We start from the raw sequence: 15,817 nt of genomic DNA, 5'->3' as shown, positions 1-15,817 counted from the left end.
GAGACTAAGGTTAGTCTCTAAGGTGCCACAAGTCCTCCTTTTCTTTTTGATGTTGGTTTATTTTTTAAATGGAAAGGGGAGGGACATGTCTATTCCCATATTCCAGCCATCTCTTCTGGAAAAACAAAAACACATTTTGCCACTATTATAACTAGAAAATAACTGTCTACGTGCACATGTTGTTTGGGTATCTTTGTAGAAAAGCAGTGGGGTGAAATTCACCCCTGTGCCGAGGTCCAGCATCAATTTTCTAAGTATCAATTAATTCCCTTTTAAGCCCTCAAAATAGGATTCTAGTGGTGCAGAAAGCTTGTGCAGGCCCGCTGCATGGGGATGAATTTCATCCCTATAGCATTTAATACAAAATAACATAGGATGGTTCAAAACAGCCTATAGAGTTCAAAACAGAATTATATCCCCGCTGCAGAATTCCACAGAATTGTGTAAAACAAACCAACTCCTCAAACCACTCCCTGAAAAGCCCCACAACTCTACAAAGAACATATTTCTCTGTTAAATTTGACACTGTAGGCTCAGAGTAATTTTCACAGCATTCCAATTAATTTTCATAAAACCCTATTGGTTCCACCCCAATGGAATGCATCACTGAACCTAATGCGTCACTGATGTTCTGTGACACTCTCTTAGTAAACACTTCACCTCAGGGTGAATGCACATGGCGTGACTAAATTCTTCTTTGTAAGTCACTTAGCAGGTACTACTGGGCATTTTCAGAATTTAAACGAAGCTTGAAAAAAATCAGAGGGAAAATGACAACATTTTTAACCCTCATCTTGTTTGTCTGATGAGATTCCAGTTTGCTCAGTGCCTGAGCCGTCTTCATTTGAATAATTCAAGCTACTAGTAGGGCTGGAATGATCCAGTCGTCTCATCTGCCTCTTTGCTGCGTTACACTCACATTTATCTGCTTTAGACAGCAGCAGAGAAGGATGCTTGAAGCTCTTCATGCTAGAGGCCATTCTTCATGCACAGATGTCATGAGGCAGGGAACATTTCTTTAAATAAAAGCAGGCAGACAGAAATGGCCAATTTCCAACTGAGGTAAATATAGAATAAGGGCATCTTTGTCATGCAAAGCAGTGTTTACTTGTGGCGAACACAAAGTTAGTGTTTGTGAAAATATTAACTTGGCCATAAAATGAAAAGTGGAGAGCTTTGCATAATGCTAATTGGAACCTGTTTTACTGAGAGCTAGATTTTTGGCTTTGCCACAAGCCTGCGGGATGGGGTGTAAAAGTAGCCCAGGGAAGTAAGAAAGGCATAGTTCCTTTCGATCGCCCCCACTTGCTTCTGGCAGAGCGTCATTTGTTGCTGGCCTCTATCAGTAGCAAATTATAACCTCCCCCTGCACCGATTCAGCGGTGCTGGCTTGTGCATTGGCTTCGCCCATTTCCCTCCCATCCCCACCTACCCACTTGGTGTTTCCAATGGCTACTCATGGAGTTATGTACTACACAGTGCAAGTAATGGTGGCAGAGTTGGGCACTTGGTGTACTAGGGAAGGGCAAGGATCCTCGTGTGGGTGGGGAAACCAGTCTGGAAATAAATGTATTGTCATTTTGGTGAAAGACTTCTTTTAAAATCAGTGGGAGACCCATTCAAGAGTATAATTTAGAACTCAGTTTCCAATATGATAGATTTAATTTTTTTTAATGAATTTTTCTTCATCCCTGGCTGAATTTTAAAATACATGCTCAATATTTCCTACAAATAAATGATGTCTCCCTCTCTTTCTTTTCCTTTAGCCATCAATATACAATATCCAGTGCAGGACACAGGTTATTAGCAATCTGAGGGACAGTCCCATTAGCCTGACCACCCACAAAAAGGCTTTGTCAGTGTGCGGTTAAAGCTGCAGGCACGTATCAGTGATCTGAGTGTATAGAACGCTTCATGAATGTTCGAGTCATAAAACCATTTCAAGATACGGTGAGTCACCAAGTGATCAAATCACTGAGACCCAAGGCTTATAGGAGTGGGGGGTGGGGGGGGGGAAGGAAAAGAGGATCACATGACCTCTCCCTTCTCTCCAATTCCATCCTCCTCCCTGGGCCCACACAAAGGACAGGAGCTCAGGGATTCTTCACTGTCAGGGAATCCCTGTTCTCGTTGGGGCCGGGGAAGTAGTAGGAGGTGGCCAGGCTGAGAAAGAGTGGAAGGTGGTTGGGTTTTTTTGCCCATTAAAAATCAAAACAGAACATACACTAAAGTGTTAGAATATTTCTTTAGGGAAGAAGAGCAAAAAGAAATAAAGAGAGAAGAAAGCACTGCTGCATTTTCAGTTTGTTACAGAACTCACTGGCTATATTTGATCAGCTTTCTGGAAGACCCATTCATGTTTTTCATAGGGTATGCAGTTGTAGCTCTAAAGTCTGTGTTTACACATCTCAATAAAATTACAGCCCTAGTTTCAAAGAGCTGAGAACCAGCAGCTCCCATTCACCCCTAAAGAAAACTGCATACAAAATGTGGGCACATTACGATTTAATGTGTGACTTTCTTTTATCCTAGTCTGGCTAATCCTGAAAAATGTTGTGGTATGTCTGATAAGAAAAGAGATAGAATAGCCTTCTTCTCTTACTTACTGTGGTATAAATAAAGAATAGTAATTTGAAAGAAAAACAAAGCCTAACGGATCCATTCTTTTGTCACAGAAACCTTATAAAACTTGCTTTACAACTTAGAGAAAAATTAGTATATATGGGAGACTCCCACTGTAGTCAATGTACAAGAGTCAGGTTTTTTTCAGTGTGTCTTTCAGTGAAAATGTAAGTTAATGAAGGATCTGCAGATGTATCTGCCCATCGGGCAGACATGCTCACTTGTTTTTGCCACAGCCTGCTTTCTTGGCTTGCACTTCTCTTTGTCCAGGACTTTGATGTTTTGTATCCTGTCTAATCACTTGATGTTACAGATGAGATGCAGCTAGCACACGTGAAAACACAAAATATATACACAAAATACACAATTATAAACTGGCCTATGGAAGTCCCTACAACTGTATCAATGAGACCTGCTACCAGTCAGTTTCTGCAGCTTTATAATATTAATCACATATTGTGGTTGATGCTTTTCTACTCTTAGTCTTCTTCTTCTTCTATCCTGTCATGTGATAGTGTCAATTAAGGTCTTTCATTGTTTCATGTTTAGGTCCAAACTTGTGTTTTTCTTACATTAAGGTAGGTAACCTGTTCATTCATGGTCCTATCAAAACTCTGTGATATCAAGCTCTTCTCCTTTTTCCTCTTATCTATTTTAATTTTGAGTTTAATGGTGACTATTGTTGAAGGGTTTCTCCTTTCATTAGTATTAAAAAAGTTCTTAAATTATCATGTTGGGTGGTAGGTGATGACTGTTTTCTTTCTGGCTTTTATAAGCAACAGGGTATTCAGGACAATCTAACAAAAATAGTAAAGCGTTATTTGAGAGAAAAGGTGGGCAAGGTAATATTTTTTATTGGACCAACTTCTGTTGGTGAGAGAGACAAGCTTTTGAGCTCCACAGAACTCTTCTTCAGTGGTTATCTGACAGCTGATACCCCATTAGTAGTTCTGTTGAAATCAATAAAGTTACACCAGTGTAAAGCCAGTGTGAAAGAAGAAGCAGGCCCAATTAGAGTTTTAGTTAAAGAAATTAGGTAGACGTTCACTTCTTACTTCATCAACTCTATCTATCCATCTGTCTTTGTGGTTTGTATAGTGGCCATCACTGAAGACTAGGATTTTTAAAAGGAATTAAGGCTCCAACTCTCATTGAAAAAAAAATTAAAAGATGCTTCTGAATATCTCCCTCTAATTGTCTAGAGACACAATTTTCAAAAGTGCCTAACTAACTTAGGGCCTAGGTCCCATTGTCTTTTAATGAGACCGAATCTGCTAAGTGCCTAAGTCACCTCTGAAAATAGGACTCAGTCTTCTAAATCATTTAGGCACTTTTAAAAGAAATTTATCCTTGTTTTATTGATGTTAGTCTTTTTCTGTATTGTCTTCTTTCATTTTTTCAGCTGCAACACTGGCTTCACAAAGTTGTAGATTGCACCAGATACATGGAAATCAATTCCTTTTGTAATAAGAACCAATAAAGGGTGCTATGAACCATATCTGTTTGAAATAGAGAGCACTCAATCTTATGTTCAGTCTGGAAAATGCACAGGATTGAATGGATTTATCAAAAGAAATATCAGGTATCAGGACAGACAGAATGAAAAGGAATTACCGTAAGTCTTTGCAATAGGTGAACATTAATGCTAAATTGCAGTGGAATTGCTATAAAATGATACAGCGTGCCCATATTACCAACCCTCAGCAGAGAGCACTATAATTCATGTAATTATAGCAAGTGCCAAAGGAATGGTAATAAGCCACTAATCCCTGTAAAGTGCCATTGGTTTTGCTACAAACTGTCTGGGTTTGGATGTGGTACCAGCAGGTTAAATATCAGTATAATTTTAGGTTTCAGAGTAGCAGCCGTGTTAGCCTGTATCCGCAGAAAGAAAAGGAGTACTTGTGGCACCTTAGAGACTAACACATTTATTTGAGCATAAGCTTTTGTGAGCTACAGCTCACTTCATCGGATGCATCCGATGAAGTGAGCTGTAGCTCGCGAAAGCTTATGCTCAAATAAATTTGTTAGTCTCTAGTATAATTTTAGACACTCTGCTGTAACATTTACATTATTTTCACAGTGACTTTCACACCCGGAAAGGTGTTTGTAGTGAAGACAGGATGAATCCAGTTACTGCGAAAAGCTGAAAGGGTAACATTTCAAAAAGCACCAAAGTGACTTAGGAGCCCCAAGTCCCATTTTCAAAAGTGATTTAGGTAGTTAGGGCCAGATTTGCAAAGGTTTTTAGGTACCTACAGATGTAAATTTCAAAAGCACCTAGGGCCATAAGCACCGAGTCCATGGGTGCTGTGGGGCTGGAGTACCCACAGGGAAAAAAAAAAGAGTGGGCACTCAGCATCCACCAGCAGCCCCATTGCTCAGCTCCTTCCGCTGCGGAGCAGCTGTTTAGCTGTGTGCAGGAGGCGCTGGGGGGAGCGGGAGAAGTGAGGGTGGGGCGCACTCGAGGGAGGGGGCAGAATGGGGGCTGGAAGAAGCGGGGCGGGAAGGGGTGGAGTGGGGGCAGGGCCTGGGGCAGAGTTGGGGGGTCATGCACCCCTGAGGAAAATGGAATGTCGTTGCATATGCCAAAGGCCCAGATAGGTGCCTAAATACCTTTGACTAACTCCCATTGAATTTACTTAGGCACCTAAATACTTTTGAGGATCTGGGTCCAAGTGCCTAACTCCCAACCTAGGCTCTTTAGAAAATCCCACTAGGCATCTATTTGCATCTCTAGGAACCGGACTATCTTTAATGTCTGGCCCTACATCCCATTTATAAAAATGGACTTGGCATTTATGAGCCTAAGTCTGATTGACTTTCAATGAGACTTGGACTTTTAAGTCACTCTTAAAAATAGGATTTAGGCACTTTTGAAAAAAAAATTCCCATGTTCTCTTTTACCCTTAAGCTGCCATTTCTGGAAATACTTGCTCCAGGAGACCCTTTAGAAAATCTGAATCATGCAAAAACACGGGGCACCAGTGGGCAGTGAGAAGTGTATAACCCAGATCAGCACTTGGTGGAAACCACTGCAGTTCCATTGGAACATCAACAGAACTAATCTGATTTACACTATCTGGGGATCTGGCCCACAACATCTAGAAACCAGCTAGATCTAAGGAAGTCAGGGTCTGGTTGAAGATATAAAAGTCCAAGATATACACAGACCCCAAATGGGAACATACTAATATTAGTAATGCTGGACATTTACCATGTTGTAAGAACCATTCATGTAGCGAAATTAATGCTCTCTCAAACCTCCCTGTCATGATACTTTATTTCTGATGCAAACAGTTTCAACAGTAGAAGTGAGAGGACATCAAATGTGCATGGAATGTAAGGATCTTTGGGATTAAAATGAGTGATATCCCTTTACATGAACTAGAGTTGAGTGGTAGGCTAAAATTCATACATTTGAAGGCCAGAAGGGACCATTACCATGATCAAGTTTCTGCTAACCCACTGTCTTCAAATGATGCCCTCAGGGGGAAATGTACAACACCTTTTCCTTCAGTGCAGTTGCACAGATGTAACTGATTTGAAACTTAAACAATTCTGATGGTGATTAATCGAGTTTAGCTCACTCTCTCTTAACTATGTGGACTCTGCAGAACAAAGCAGATGGGGCGGCAGGTTTGTATAATTTTTGGTGGTGCACAGAACCACCGGCCGGGAGACGCTCCAGGGGCATTAGGCGGGGCCGGGGGATGCTCCAGAGGAGGCGCGTAGGGGTGGCAGGTGGGGCTGGGGGAGAGATATTGGTGGAGCCGGGCCTCCAGGCCCTGAAGATCTCTGGAGCACGGGCACCACAGGCCCATGTAACTCGCTGCCCCTGAAAGCAGAATAAAAATCAGTAAAAGCCTATTTTCATCTGAATGCACATAAGTAGCATAGCTGCTTAGTAAGAAGGTGGCATTTTTAGAGCAAAAGTGCATTTTAATGCACCAGCTGCATAGACTTTGCAGGACTCAAAATTAGAGAGATGGATGGGAAAACTCCTCAGTTTCCTGAAATGCTTCAAAGTGCTATTGTTTGCTTTGTGTTTGACATTTTTGATGGTATTAAAGTCTGATGCTATCTGACTATGCTCATGTGAATCTTCCCCCACAGACAAGTGATGATTCTGCTGGTGTGGTGAGGTGTCCAGCTAGAAGATATTATTCAGGCAGTATCCTGTTAATCTATTAAAGTCAAAGAAGTTTGACCCCATTCCCCAGTTAGAACAAGTAGCCTCTGAGGGTGAACAGCTCTTTGTTAGAACACTGTCTCCTCACAACCAAAGTAAACAAAATACATGTCTTTTTGACCTGGAATAGCTGCTCACTGATACCCTGTGATATTGTCACTTAAATCAGCTAAACAGACACAAAATAAATACGGGATTCACCTGCTCAACATATTCAAAACAATTTGGTATGTGCTTATAAATAAGATGTTAATGATAGTCCACCAGCTGTGAAAAGGACACAGAAAGTTATACTTCAAGTGGAGGCTTGGACTCGAACAAAACATACAGCCATGTTAGGTTATTTCTATATATGAAATGGCTGCTCAGCTCAGTCAAATAACCCCTGCTCATTAAGAACCTGATCCAAAGCCCATTGAAATCAGGGGGGGAAATCTTGTTATTGACTTGCGATCAGGTCTTTAGATTAGGCCCTAGAAGACTAGGAAGACGTCAACACCACAGCCTCTTTTCCTGCCTTCAAGAGTCAGCTCCATTCAGCTCCTCCTTGCAGATAGAGAGCTACCTCTGAGCAGCACCCTGGGCCTCCTCCTCTCTTCTGTGACATAATAGGAGGGAATGAGCACGTTTACCTGTCAAATGTGGTCGGGAAGCATGGGTGGAAGAGACTGGCAACAACATAGGTGAGGGGTTTGTTACAGGAGCGGGTGGGTGAGATGCTGGGGCCTGCGTTGTGCAGGAGGTCGGACTAGACGATCATAATGGTCCCCTCTGACCTTAAAGTCTATGAGTCTAGATGACTTCCTCCAGCCCTGAGCCAGTGCCAGCCTCTTGGAGGGAGCTATGCCTGGCTGGGGGTATGCGTGGTTTCAGGGGTATGGCCCACTGGTTAGGACAGAGCAGGGGAGCGGCTGCTATAGGCAGTATGACCCCCTCAGAAATCCATAGAGTCGCTGTCAGGAAACACTATGGAAATTAACGCTTCCCAGAGCAGCACTGATGGTACGTACTCCACTCAGGGAGTGTCTGCAGCTTAGACTCTCCCCTAGAGCGCACCTTGACTAGCTCACGGGTCCACACTATAACTTGTCCTGTCTCCACTGGGGTTTTTAAACATGTTAGCTCTCATGTTTTAAATACACACCTTTTTGCTGGTGTAGATGGTGCTTTGAGAGGGTAAGGGCGGCGTGATGCCAGTGATCAGGGCTCAATTGTCGCAGGACTACAGAGCAGGCTGTGTTTTAGGGGGAAATAGTTTTCATCCCAGAAGATCTCAGAGCGTGTTACTTATTTAAACAGACATGCTAACACATCACTTCAGCTCTCATTGAAAGGTAGCTGGCTCCCTGCAACCTGAAACACATCAGCTGTTTAAGAGGGCACAGAAACACCACCAAGAAGATGATGACAGAAGTGACAAATCTCTTTTCCAGCTTAACGACTGTGAGGACCTCCAGATAGTGGAATGGGAATGATCTGACATCAGGACACATGGTTACAGCCTTAGTTCTTGTGAAAAATGCCACAGTATCTTTAATGCCCACAAGAGGGTGAAGCGCTCAGCTTTGTTTATGGCATCTTTTCGTCAATTTTAAAAATCTGACTGGATTAACAAGGGTATGAGATGGATGTGGGAAAAAGTGGATGGGTGGATTGGGGGGGGGGGGGGAATTAAGCCTTGCTTGTAGAAAGCGTTTATGTACAGGAGAACAGCCTGACACTGCCTTCCAACTCTTGCATTACTGAAGCAGCATTGAACGCCCTTCCTTCAAACCCTATTATTGCTGCTTTGGATTACCTTGTGGGATCACCGCAGAGCATTGTTAGGCATTTGCTTAACTGGGACTAGGCCTGCTTTCACCACCACCCTCCCCAACCATGGGAACTGGGCTCAAATCTCTTATGGCACAAGTCATAGGGTGGGCCTGGAGATTACCTTTTTATTTCTTTGTAAGTATGATGTGAAATGCTTTCAAGTGAATGCGTCAATTGTGAGCCTGATATCTTACATGACTGATGCAAGCTGTCCAGCTGTGGCTGTTTGAAAGAGGGAGATAAGGAAAAATGGAGAGTGAGATAATTCAGTCTTTTGTGCCCATTCAGATCTTGGATTTTCTGCTGAGACTGCCACTCAAAGCCGCAATGAATGCTAGCGGTAGTGGTAATTTTGTCAAACAGGCACTTGTCCACTGTGACTGGGCTGAGACCAGCAACTCATTTTATGCAGGTCCCCAAACAAGGATGAGATGATAACTTTTAGTCATGACTCAAGCTGTGTGAAACTCACCAGTTTTACTTTGCTAGGGTCATAAAAACTTTTTCTTCATTTTTGATCTTTGCAGTTTTTACCTTTTGAATTCTAAGGTCAAACAAACCCTGGAGCACAAATGAAACTCCGTCGAAGCCCTCAGGATCATGTCAAAACACTAGGAAAGGATGATTTTCGACACAAAGGCAAAACTCTGCCAAAGTTCACGCAAACCATTGACTAATGTTTGAGTGTATAAGACACCTCCGGAAGTTTCATTGTGAGCATTTCATACAGCTCTTTTCATTACTGACCTGGAGACATAGTAAAGCTGGTATCTGAGAGAGGACAGAGAACTAATGAGCCTTTCAGACTCCTGATCCATCCAGTCCCTACCTACAAGTTTAAGTTGTATGAAGAGAAAGATACGGGTCAGGTTTTAGGCAAACACTTCAAGGTCAGATGGTCAGCTGATGTAAATCATCACTTCAGTGAAGTGATGTTGATGTACACTAGCTGAAGATCTGACTCTAAGAGTTCATAGCGTCTGAAAATTTTCTTATTTGAACCTACTGAGGTATTTTCCCTTCCCATCCTTTTCCCAAGCCAATATTCCTTTTCCCTCTCCCCTGGAACCAATCCGCGATCCTATTTTCCTGTCTCCATCTTTCACAAAACTATAAACTCTCTGGACAATTCCTGTTTTCCCTTTTTACTCCTTCTCTGGTGCTTCTTTCTTCAAGCCCCTTATGTAGCATGCTAGCACTTTAAAATCTTGGAGGCTCTTGATATTTCCAGGGTCAGATTATCCTCAGAATTTGTTGCATCCAGCTTTGTTATTTCTCACATCAAGAATCCAGTGTGTGCCTTATACCAGAGAATATTGCCTCTGCTATTTCCCAGTTAACCAAAGTAATTACAATATTAATTGCTGGGTAACCGGTAGCATTCAGATCTCAAGATAATACTTTAGATTTTTGAAAGGGAAAAAAAAAATCCATCATGAGCCAGAACCTCAGATAATGTAAATTAATTGCAGTTCTATTGAAATCAGTAGAGTTACACCAATTTACAATCAGCTGAGGATCAGGCCTCATGTGATTACAATGGCCAAGGCTGTACAGAGTTGTTATTATAGGACTGATTGTCCTGTCAAAGAGAGGGAAAAATCTCTAGTTTCCTGCATTTTTCATTCCAATAGAGGTTTTGTAACACTTCAGCTTCTGGGGCATTGTTTAATTAAATCAGCCCTCAAGTTGTACATTGGCATCAAAGGAAAGGTTTTCTATCATAGAAGCAAAAGAACTCTGGTTCAGCAATGTGAAATAACCACATATTCCTTTTTACCTTGCAGTGTTAAAAATTTAAGCAAGAAGAACCTGTGAATCAATACAAGCAAATGGCAGTAAGTAGAATCTATTAATGTCCAGTTTTCTTTTGTTGTTTTGTATGGCGATTAGCCCTTGGGAGATATTCCGAACACGATCAAGGATTAGTTTTAATATCACCACTCGGTAGCTTTGAAGGGCAAGGTTGCTGGAATTCATTTTCACTTTCATGAATTGGTGTGTAATAATTATAAAATACATATATATAGGTTTGTTTATTTATTTATTTATAATTTACATTCTTTTTGGCAGAGCTTCATTTGTGAGTCTGCAAATACAGATCAAGTAACCAAAGTGAGAATTTGTGATTTTGCCCTGCTCTTTCTACTCAGTGTCTTTCATTTTGTAAAGCAAATAAAAGTGTTTGCGAAAGGTACCAGACTGAAAGCCCCAGAGAGAGTCATGTTCTCCACATGAATCCTGGCAGAGTCAAGGCCTTGAACTAAAGTTCCTTCCCCCTCCACCCCCCTGAACAGGCTGAGCTTGGCCAACAAAAGCCACGCAATCAATCTCTCCCTTCACATTGTTGAGCACTGTGCTCTGCTTCTGACAAAGAGGATACTTCAATCTTCGTGCCCGCTCGGAACTTTGCTTCCCAGTTTGAGACTCCCTGCAAAGGTGGCAATTGTGTTGTGTCATTTTTTGGATGACACTCTGAAGCCCACTCCCCCTACCCCCAGTCTTCAAACCCCAAGCCCCAGCCCAAGCCACAACTTTAAAGCACTGTTTACAAAGCTGTTTTGAGAGCGCTAGGGCAAGCCCTGCGACCCTGAGTCAGTTGACCTGGGCTGGGAGGCTCACTGCCATGGGGTGTGCAGACAAACCCCCAGAATTGGAGAGAGGGCAGCAATCCATTTCGGACAGGCCACATAACAGCTATCAGGTCATAATGAGCCAGATCCTCAGCTGGTAGAATGGTTGTAGTTCCACTGACTTCAATGGGGCTGTGGCAATTTACACCAGTGAGGAGCTGGCCCAGTCAGTTTACTTCACTACCAGCCTTGGCCTCGTATGCAAAAGGTGCAAAGTTCCGTTGCCGACACAGAGCCATACCAAGACGTTTTCTATTTCGTGCGTTCTGAGTTTGTGTTGCAGTGAGAAACTCTCGTCATAGTGGAAGTCCAATTAAAAATTCAGTTCATTAACACTTTTTAATAAGTGATCATGATTCTGTTAGTTATGCCCATCAATTGTGTGACTGCACTAATCACTACAGTGTCTGAAGAGGTTCCTGTTAGTGCCTGTTACTGAAAAATCAAACACCTTAACAGCAGGGGCATCATTTGCTCTGGGGTAAAAGGGGCAGTTGCCCCCCCAACCTTGGTTTGCCCCCTGCCTCAAAGTCTATAAAAGACATAATGGACCATACCTTTTGCCTCCCACCCAGTCTTTGCAAGATCTTATATAAGCACACCGTGTTCCATATGCTAACACAACTTTGCCACCCCGAGAACTTTTCTCCCAGGCTGAACGATTCCATTGTCTTTATCTAAACGGTTCTTCTGCTTGAGGACTGGATCTAGCTTTCATTGAAACTGACAGAAATCTTTCCTTTGATTTCAATGGAAGTTGGATGGAGCCTTTCAAATGGAAAGTTTCACAGGAGAAATGCAGAGTGCAAGCCATCTTACCTCTATGTTCAGCATGACCCAACGATACTGCAGCAAGCAGCAGGACTATTACTACCTTCATTTTGTAATTACACTGGATTTAAAGGGATGGTTTAATCACTTTGTCTTCTGCAGATTGTTTCCCCAAAGGTAGCACTCTAGAGGTCGTTCTGCCATTTATATCAATCAGATGAAGGTAAATTACCCAATAAATGATTAATCTAGGTCGAGGAGCAGAGGGCATGCATGCTTGGTCTAGTGGAGATAAAATGAAATGACTAGTAAAGACAAATAGACATTTACCGATGCCAGTGTGTCCAAAAATCTCTGTGGTTTTATTATTAACTCTGCAAAACTGGGGTGCAAGCTATACAATTCCAGTCAAACTTTTTATCCTACCAATGTTTTAATGCACAAACAATGTAACAGGAATTTTAAGAGAGAGAGAGTGTGTGTGTGTGTGTGTGTGAGAGAGAGAGAGGTGGAAAACATACATTCTATGTGTCATCTTATTGCATAGCAGTTTTAACCTTCAAAGTGCTTTATGGACATTGATCCTGACAGCACCTTGTGAGGAAGAAATTAAGATCATTGCCCATTGCCCTCCAAACTGGGATTCGGTCAGCACTTCCTGATATCTAGCAGTCCTGTGCAGACCATTACACAACAAGGTCTTTACTCACCATTTTTATCAGCTGGAGAATTAAAGGTGACTTGCAAATATAGTAAATAAGGAATAATACATCAGTTTTACCAAAATAGCAAGCGATGGGAGTCAAATTAAGTGGTTTTGCCAAATTACCTAAAGATCAGCAATATTTGGGTATTCTCAGAATATTTTTGGAGTGTGCTACAAGAAGCAGAGTCCATGTTGAGGTTGCTGATTTGTGCTCAGCTAATGGAGAACTAGGGATGTGTTCATCGGTACATTCCTCAAGCTGCCCATGAAGACCCTGTTCACCCTGCTGAGCTGAGGATCCTAGTCACCATCTCTTTCAAGAAGAGAAGAAAGAGCCTTCCCTCCCGGCATTCTCTCTCTCTGGTCTCTGTGGGGAGGAGAGTAAAAGAACATGGCTGCTATCATTTCCAGGGCCTATGGGATGGGGAAGGGGAAAGATGCAAGGCTCCTCCCTTGGCCTCCAGGATGGGGAAAGAAGGCAGACTTCTGTAGGCTCCTCCTCTCGCCCATGGGGAGTAGTGAGAGAGAAGGGAAGGGTGGGGGAGGTGCAATGGCATCCAGTTCTGGATAGCAGCTGCTGCAGGTAACAGAAGTTTGGCTGCCCAATGCCCCAGGTTGCATTCTTCCCTCCAGTAACCCCATTCCAAATGAATTGCTCCCAGGATAAGTTAGGTCCCCTCTATGCTTGTGTCTCATATGTCGAATATGGATAAATGCCAAACCTTGAGTCCCCTTGCACATTCCTAATAAGAGGTGCACATTTAGCATATCATTTTCTTAACATTTGTTCTTTAAGGGCCTTCCAGGCTATCGGTCACTGGCTCCTGCTTGATGCCCCACCCAGGGCTTGAACTGAATAAAAAAAGCCTGTATTTTTTCTTAGACGACTTCCCTGTTCATATAATTTCCCGCCCCCCCCCAAATAAAAACCCTAAGACTAACTGCTTAAATTACTAGTGACTGTTTCAGATATGGTGGCCTTCACCACATAAATGGGAAGCAACAGAGACAATGCCACCTATACCACATAGTTACGGAAATTTTATTAAACTATTCCTGCCACAGGAGATTTTAATCGCTCCTCATGTTAGCTTCAATTTCTCTAACAGAAGTTTATTTTGCAGCGTTAGCAGGTACAAAACCATGACAAATCAATGACACTTGCACAATGCCTTTCACTCAAGTGCTTTACAAAGTGTGTTCCTCACCACAGAAACACAGTCACCTTTGGCTTGCATGTCAGCCATTTAAGTTCACACAGCAACAATACAAAGAGCTTAGGACTGGACGTCAGGAGTATATTCAGTTTAAGTTATAGGAGGAATTTAAGACCTCAACCAAAACTCTTTTGAGTCTGTGGAACAACTTCCATCCACCTGTACACTTTTGGTATTTATATGGTCCTCCTTAACATAGCATCTCACAGTTTTCAGAATATTGATCCCCATGCCCCCCATTAGGTAGGGAAGTCCTACTATCCCTATTTTACAGATGCAGAACTGTGGCACGAAGAGATTAACTGATTTGTCCAGAGTCACACAAGGAGGAAACTGACCCCAGGTCTCACAAGGCCTAGGCCAGCACCCTAACCCTAAATTTCTTCCCCTAAATCATGTCGGATTTGAACCTGACACCTCTTAGGCTACAAGAGCAGCCACCTTCCACTAGACCATCACAAATGGGTCCAGAGTGGGCCCTTAAACTATACGTTTTTCAAGAGCCAGATTGTACCTATGGAGGGCACAAAGGCCTAGATTCTTAAAGGTATTTAGGCACCTAGCTCCCATGGATTCAATGGAAGATAGGGGCCACAAGACCTTTGAGGATCTGAGCCAAAACCCCCTTTTCCTTTTTGTATCTCTAATGCAAAGGTCAGTTGCTGCCTGTCTGTCCTTGTGCACAGGCATGGACTGGCATATCCAGCAGCACATATCTCCTGAACAACATACTGGGACATGTGTTTAGTCCTAATCCAGAGGAAACACGGCTACCTGCTGCACCATGAGCATTACTCGCTGTAGCACCTGGATTTTTTCCTGGGGGAAAGAAGGCAGACTTCTGTAGGCTCCTCCTCTCCCTCCTGGGGAGTAGTGAGAGAAAAGTGGGGGTTGAGGGAGGTGCAAAGGCATCCAGCACTGGATAGCAGCTGCCACAGGTTACAGAAGTTTGGCTACTCAATGCTCAAGGTTGCATTCATCCCTCCTGTAACCCCAGCTTGGCTATTTATAAGAGATCTGATGAGACTGGAGCCGTATGTCCTAGCAGGAAATCCTTGCACATTCATTTCCTTTGCACCGTGAACAGAGATTTTTAGCACTTTTCAGGGAGCTGCCATTACAACACATTATTTCTGGGCAGACCTCAGAAGGTCTTTGGTCTAGAAATTGGGTTGGAAAGAGGGTCAGATTAAAAGGGTGGGTTCTAATTCCAATAGTGATAAACAGGACATCATATATGCAGATACACACGTGGCCAAATTCTGCCACAGAAGGGTACCACATTCTGCAAGTAATCCCATTGAAATAAGTGAGATTGCTCACAATGTAAAGTGCTACTCAATATGAGTAATCATGGCAGCCTCTGACCCTTAAAGAATAGTTGTATCACAAAATGCTAGACAAGCTCTGATGCTCATTGGAGCCAGCCGCTGCTGTAGAGAGCTACTGCTATGGACTTGTTTACCGTGCATTTCTGGTAGGTAATGGGTTATTATTTTGGTATAAAATGTGGAAGTTGTGTCTCCTTGCAGCAGATCCCTACATATTTAACTGTAATTCAGCAGAGAAAAGTTAGTATTGAAGGTGTGTTAAAGAAAATTAAAATGATGGTTCACAAAATCACTGTGAGGCAAGGGGAATGCTTAGCAACTCATTAGGCTGTGAAATGAGATTTGAGTTATAGTCAAGATTATGGCCCAAAATTCTGAAAATAAGTAGACCCTCTCTCTTCCACGTGCTATTATTGGCAAGAATGGACGGCACTTTTCCAGTGCAGTGCTGCTCTCAGGCAATGCAGTGAAACACTCTGGTATCCTATTCCATGTGTCACATGCACTAATTCCCAACTTTTGGGCTGCTG

The 15,817-nt window shown here is 42.7% G+C and overlaps 1 protein-coding gene across 1 annotated transcript in view; it reads right to left on the bottom strand.

Annotated features, from left to right (window-relative positions):
* GC (GC vitamin D binding protein) overlaps positions 1–12,212 on the bottom strand; it is a 39,363-nt gene extending 27,151 nt beyond the window's left edge. The window contains exon 1 of the mRNA XM_074949934.1: positions 12,082–12,212. Within this exon, the coding sequence (XP_074806035.1) occupies positions 12,082–12,142 (61 nt within the window). The 5' untranslated portion in view covers positions 12,143–12,212. The remainder of the gene's footprint in view (positions 1–12,081) is intronic.
* Positions 12,213–15,817: the final 3,605 nt, after the last annotated feature.

This window comes from Natator depressus, chromosome 4, assembly GCF_965152275.1.
Source record: "Natator depressus isolate rNatDep1 chromosome 4, rNatDep2.hap1, whole genome shotgun sequence".
In the NCBI taxonomy this organism is placed as follows: Eukaryota; Metazoa; Chordata; order Testudines; family Cheloniidae; genus Natator; species Natator depressus.
The sequence above is the reverse complement of the archived record's forward strand: the minus strand, read 5'-3'. Positions and strand labels throughout refer to the sequence as shown.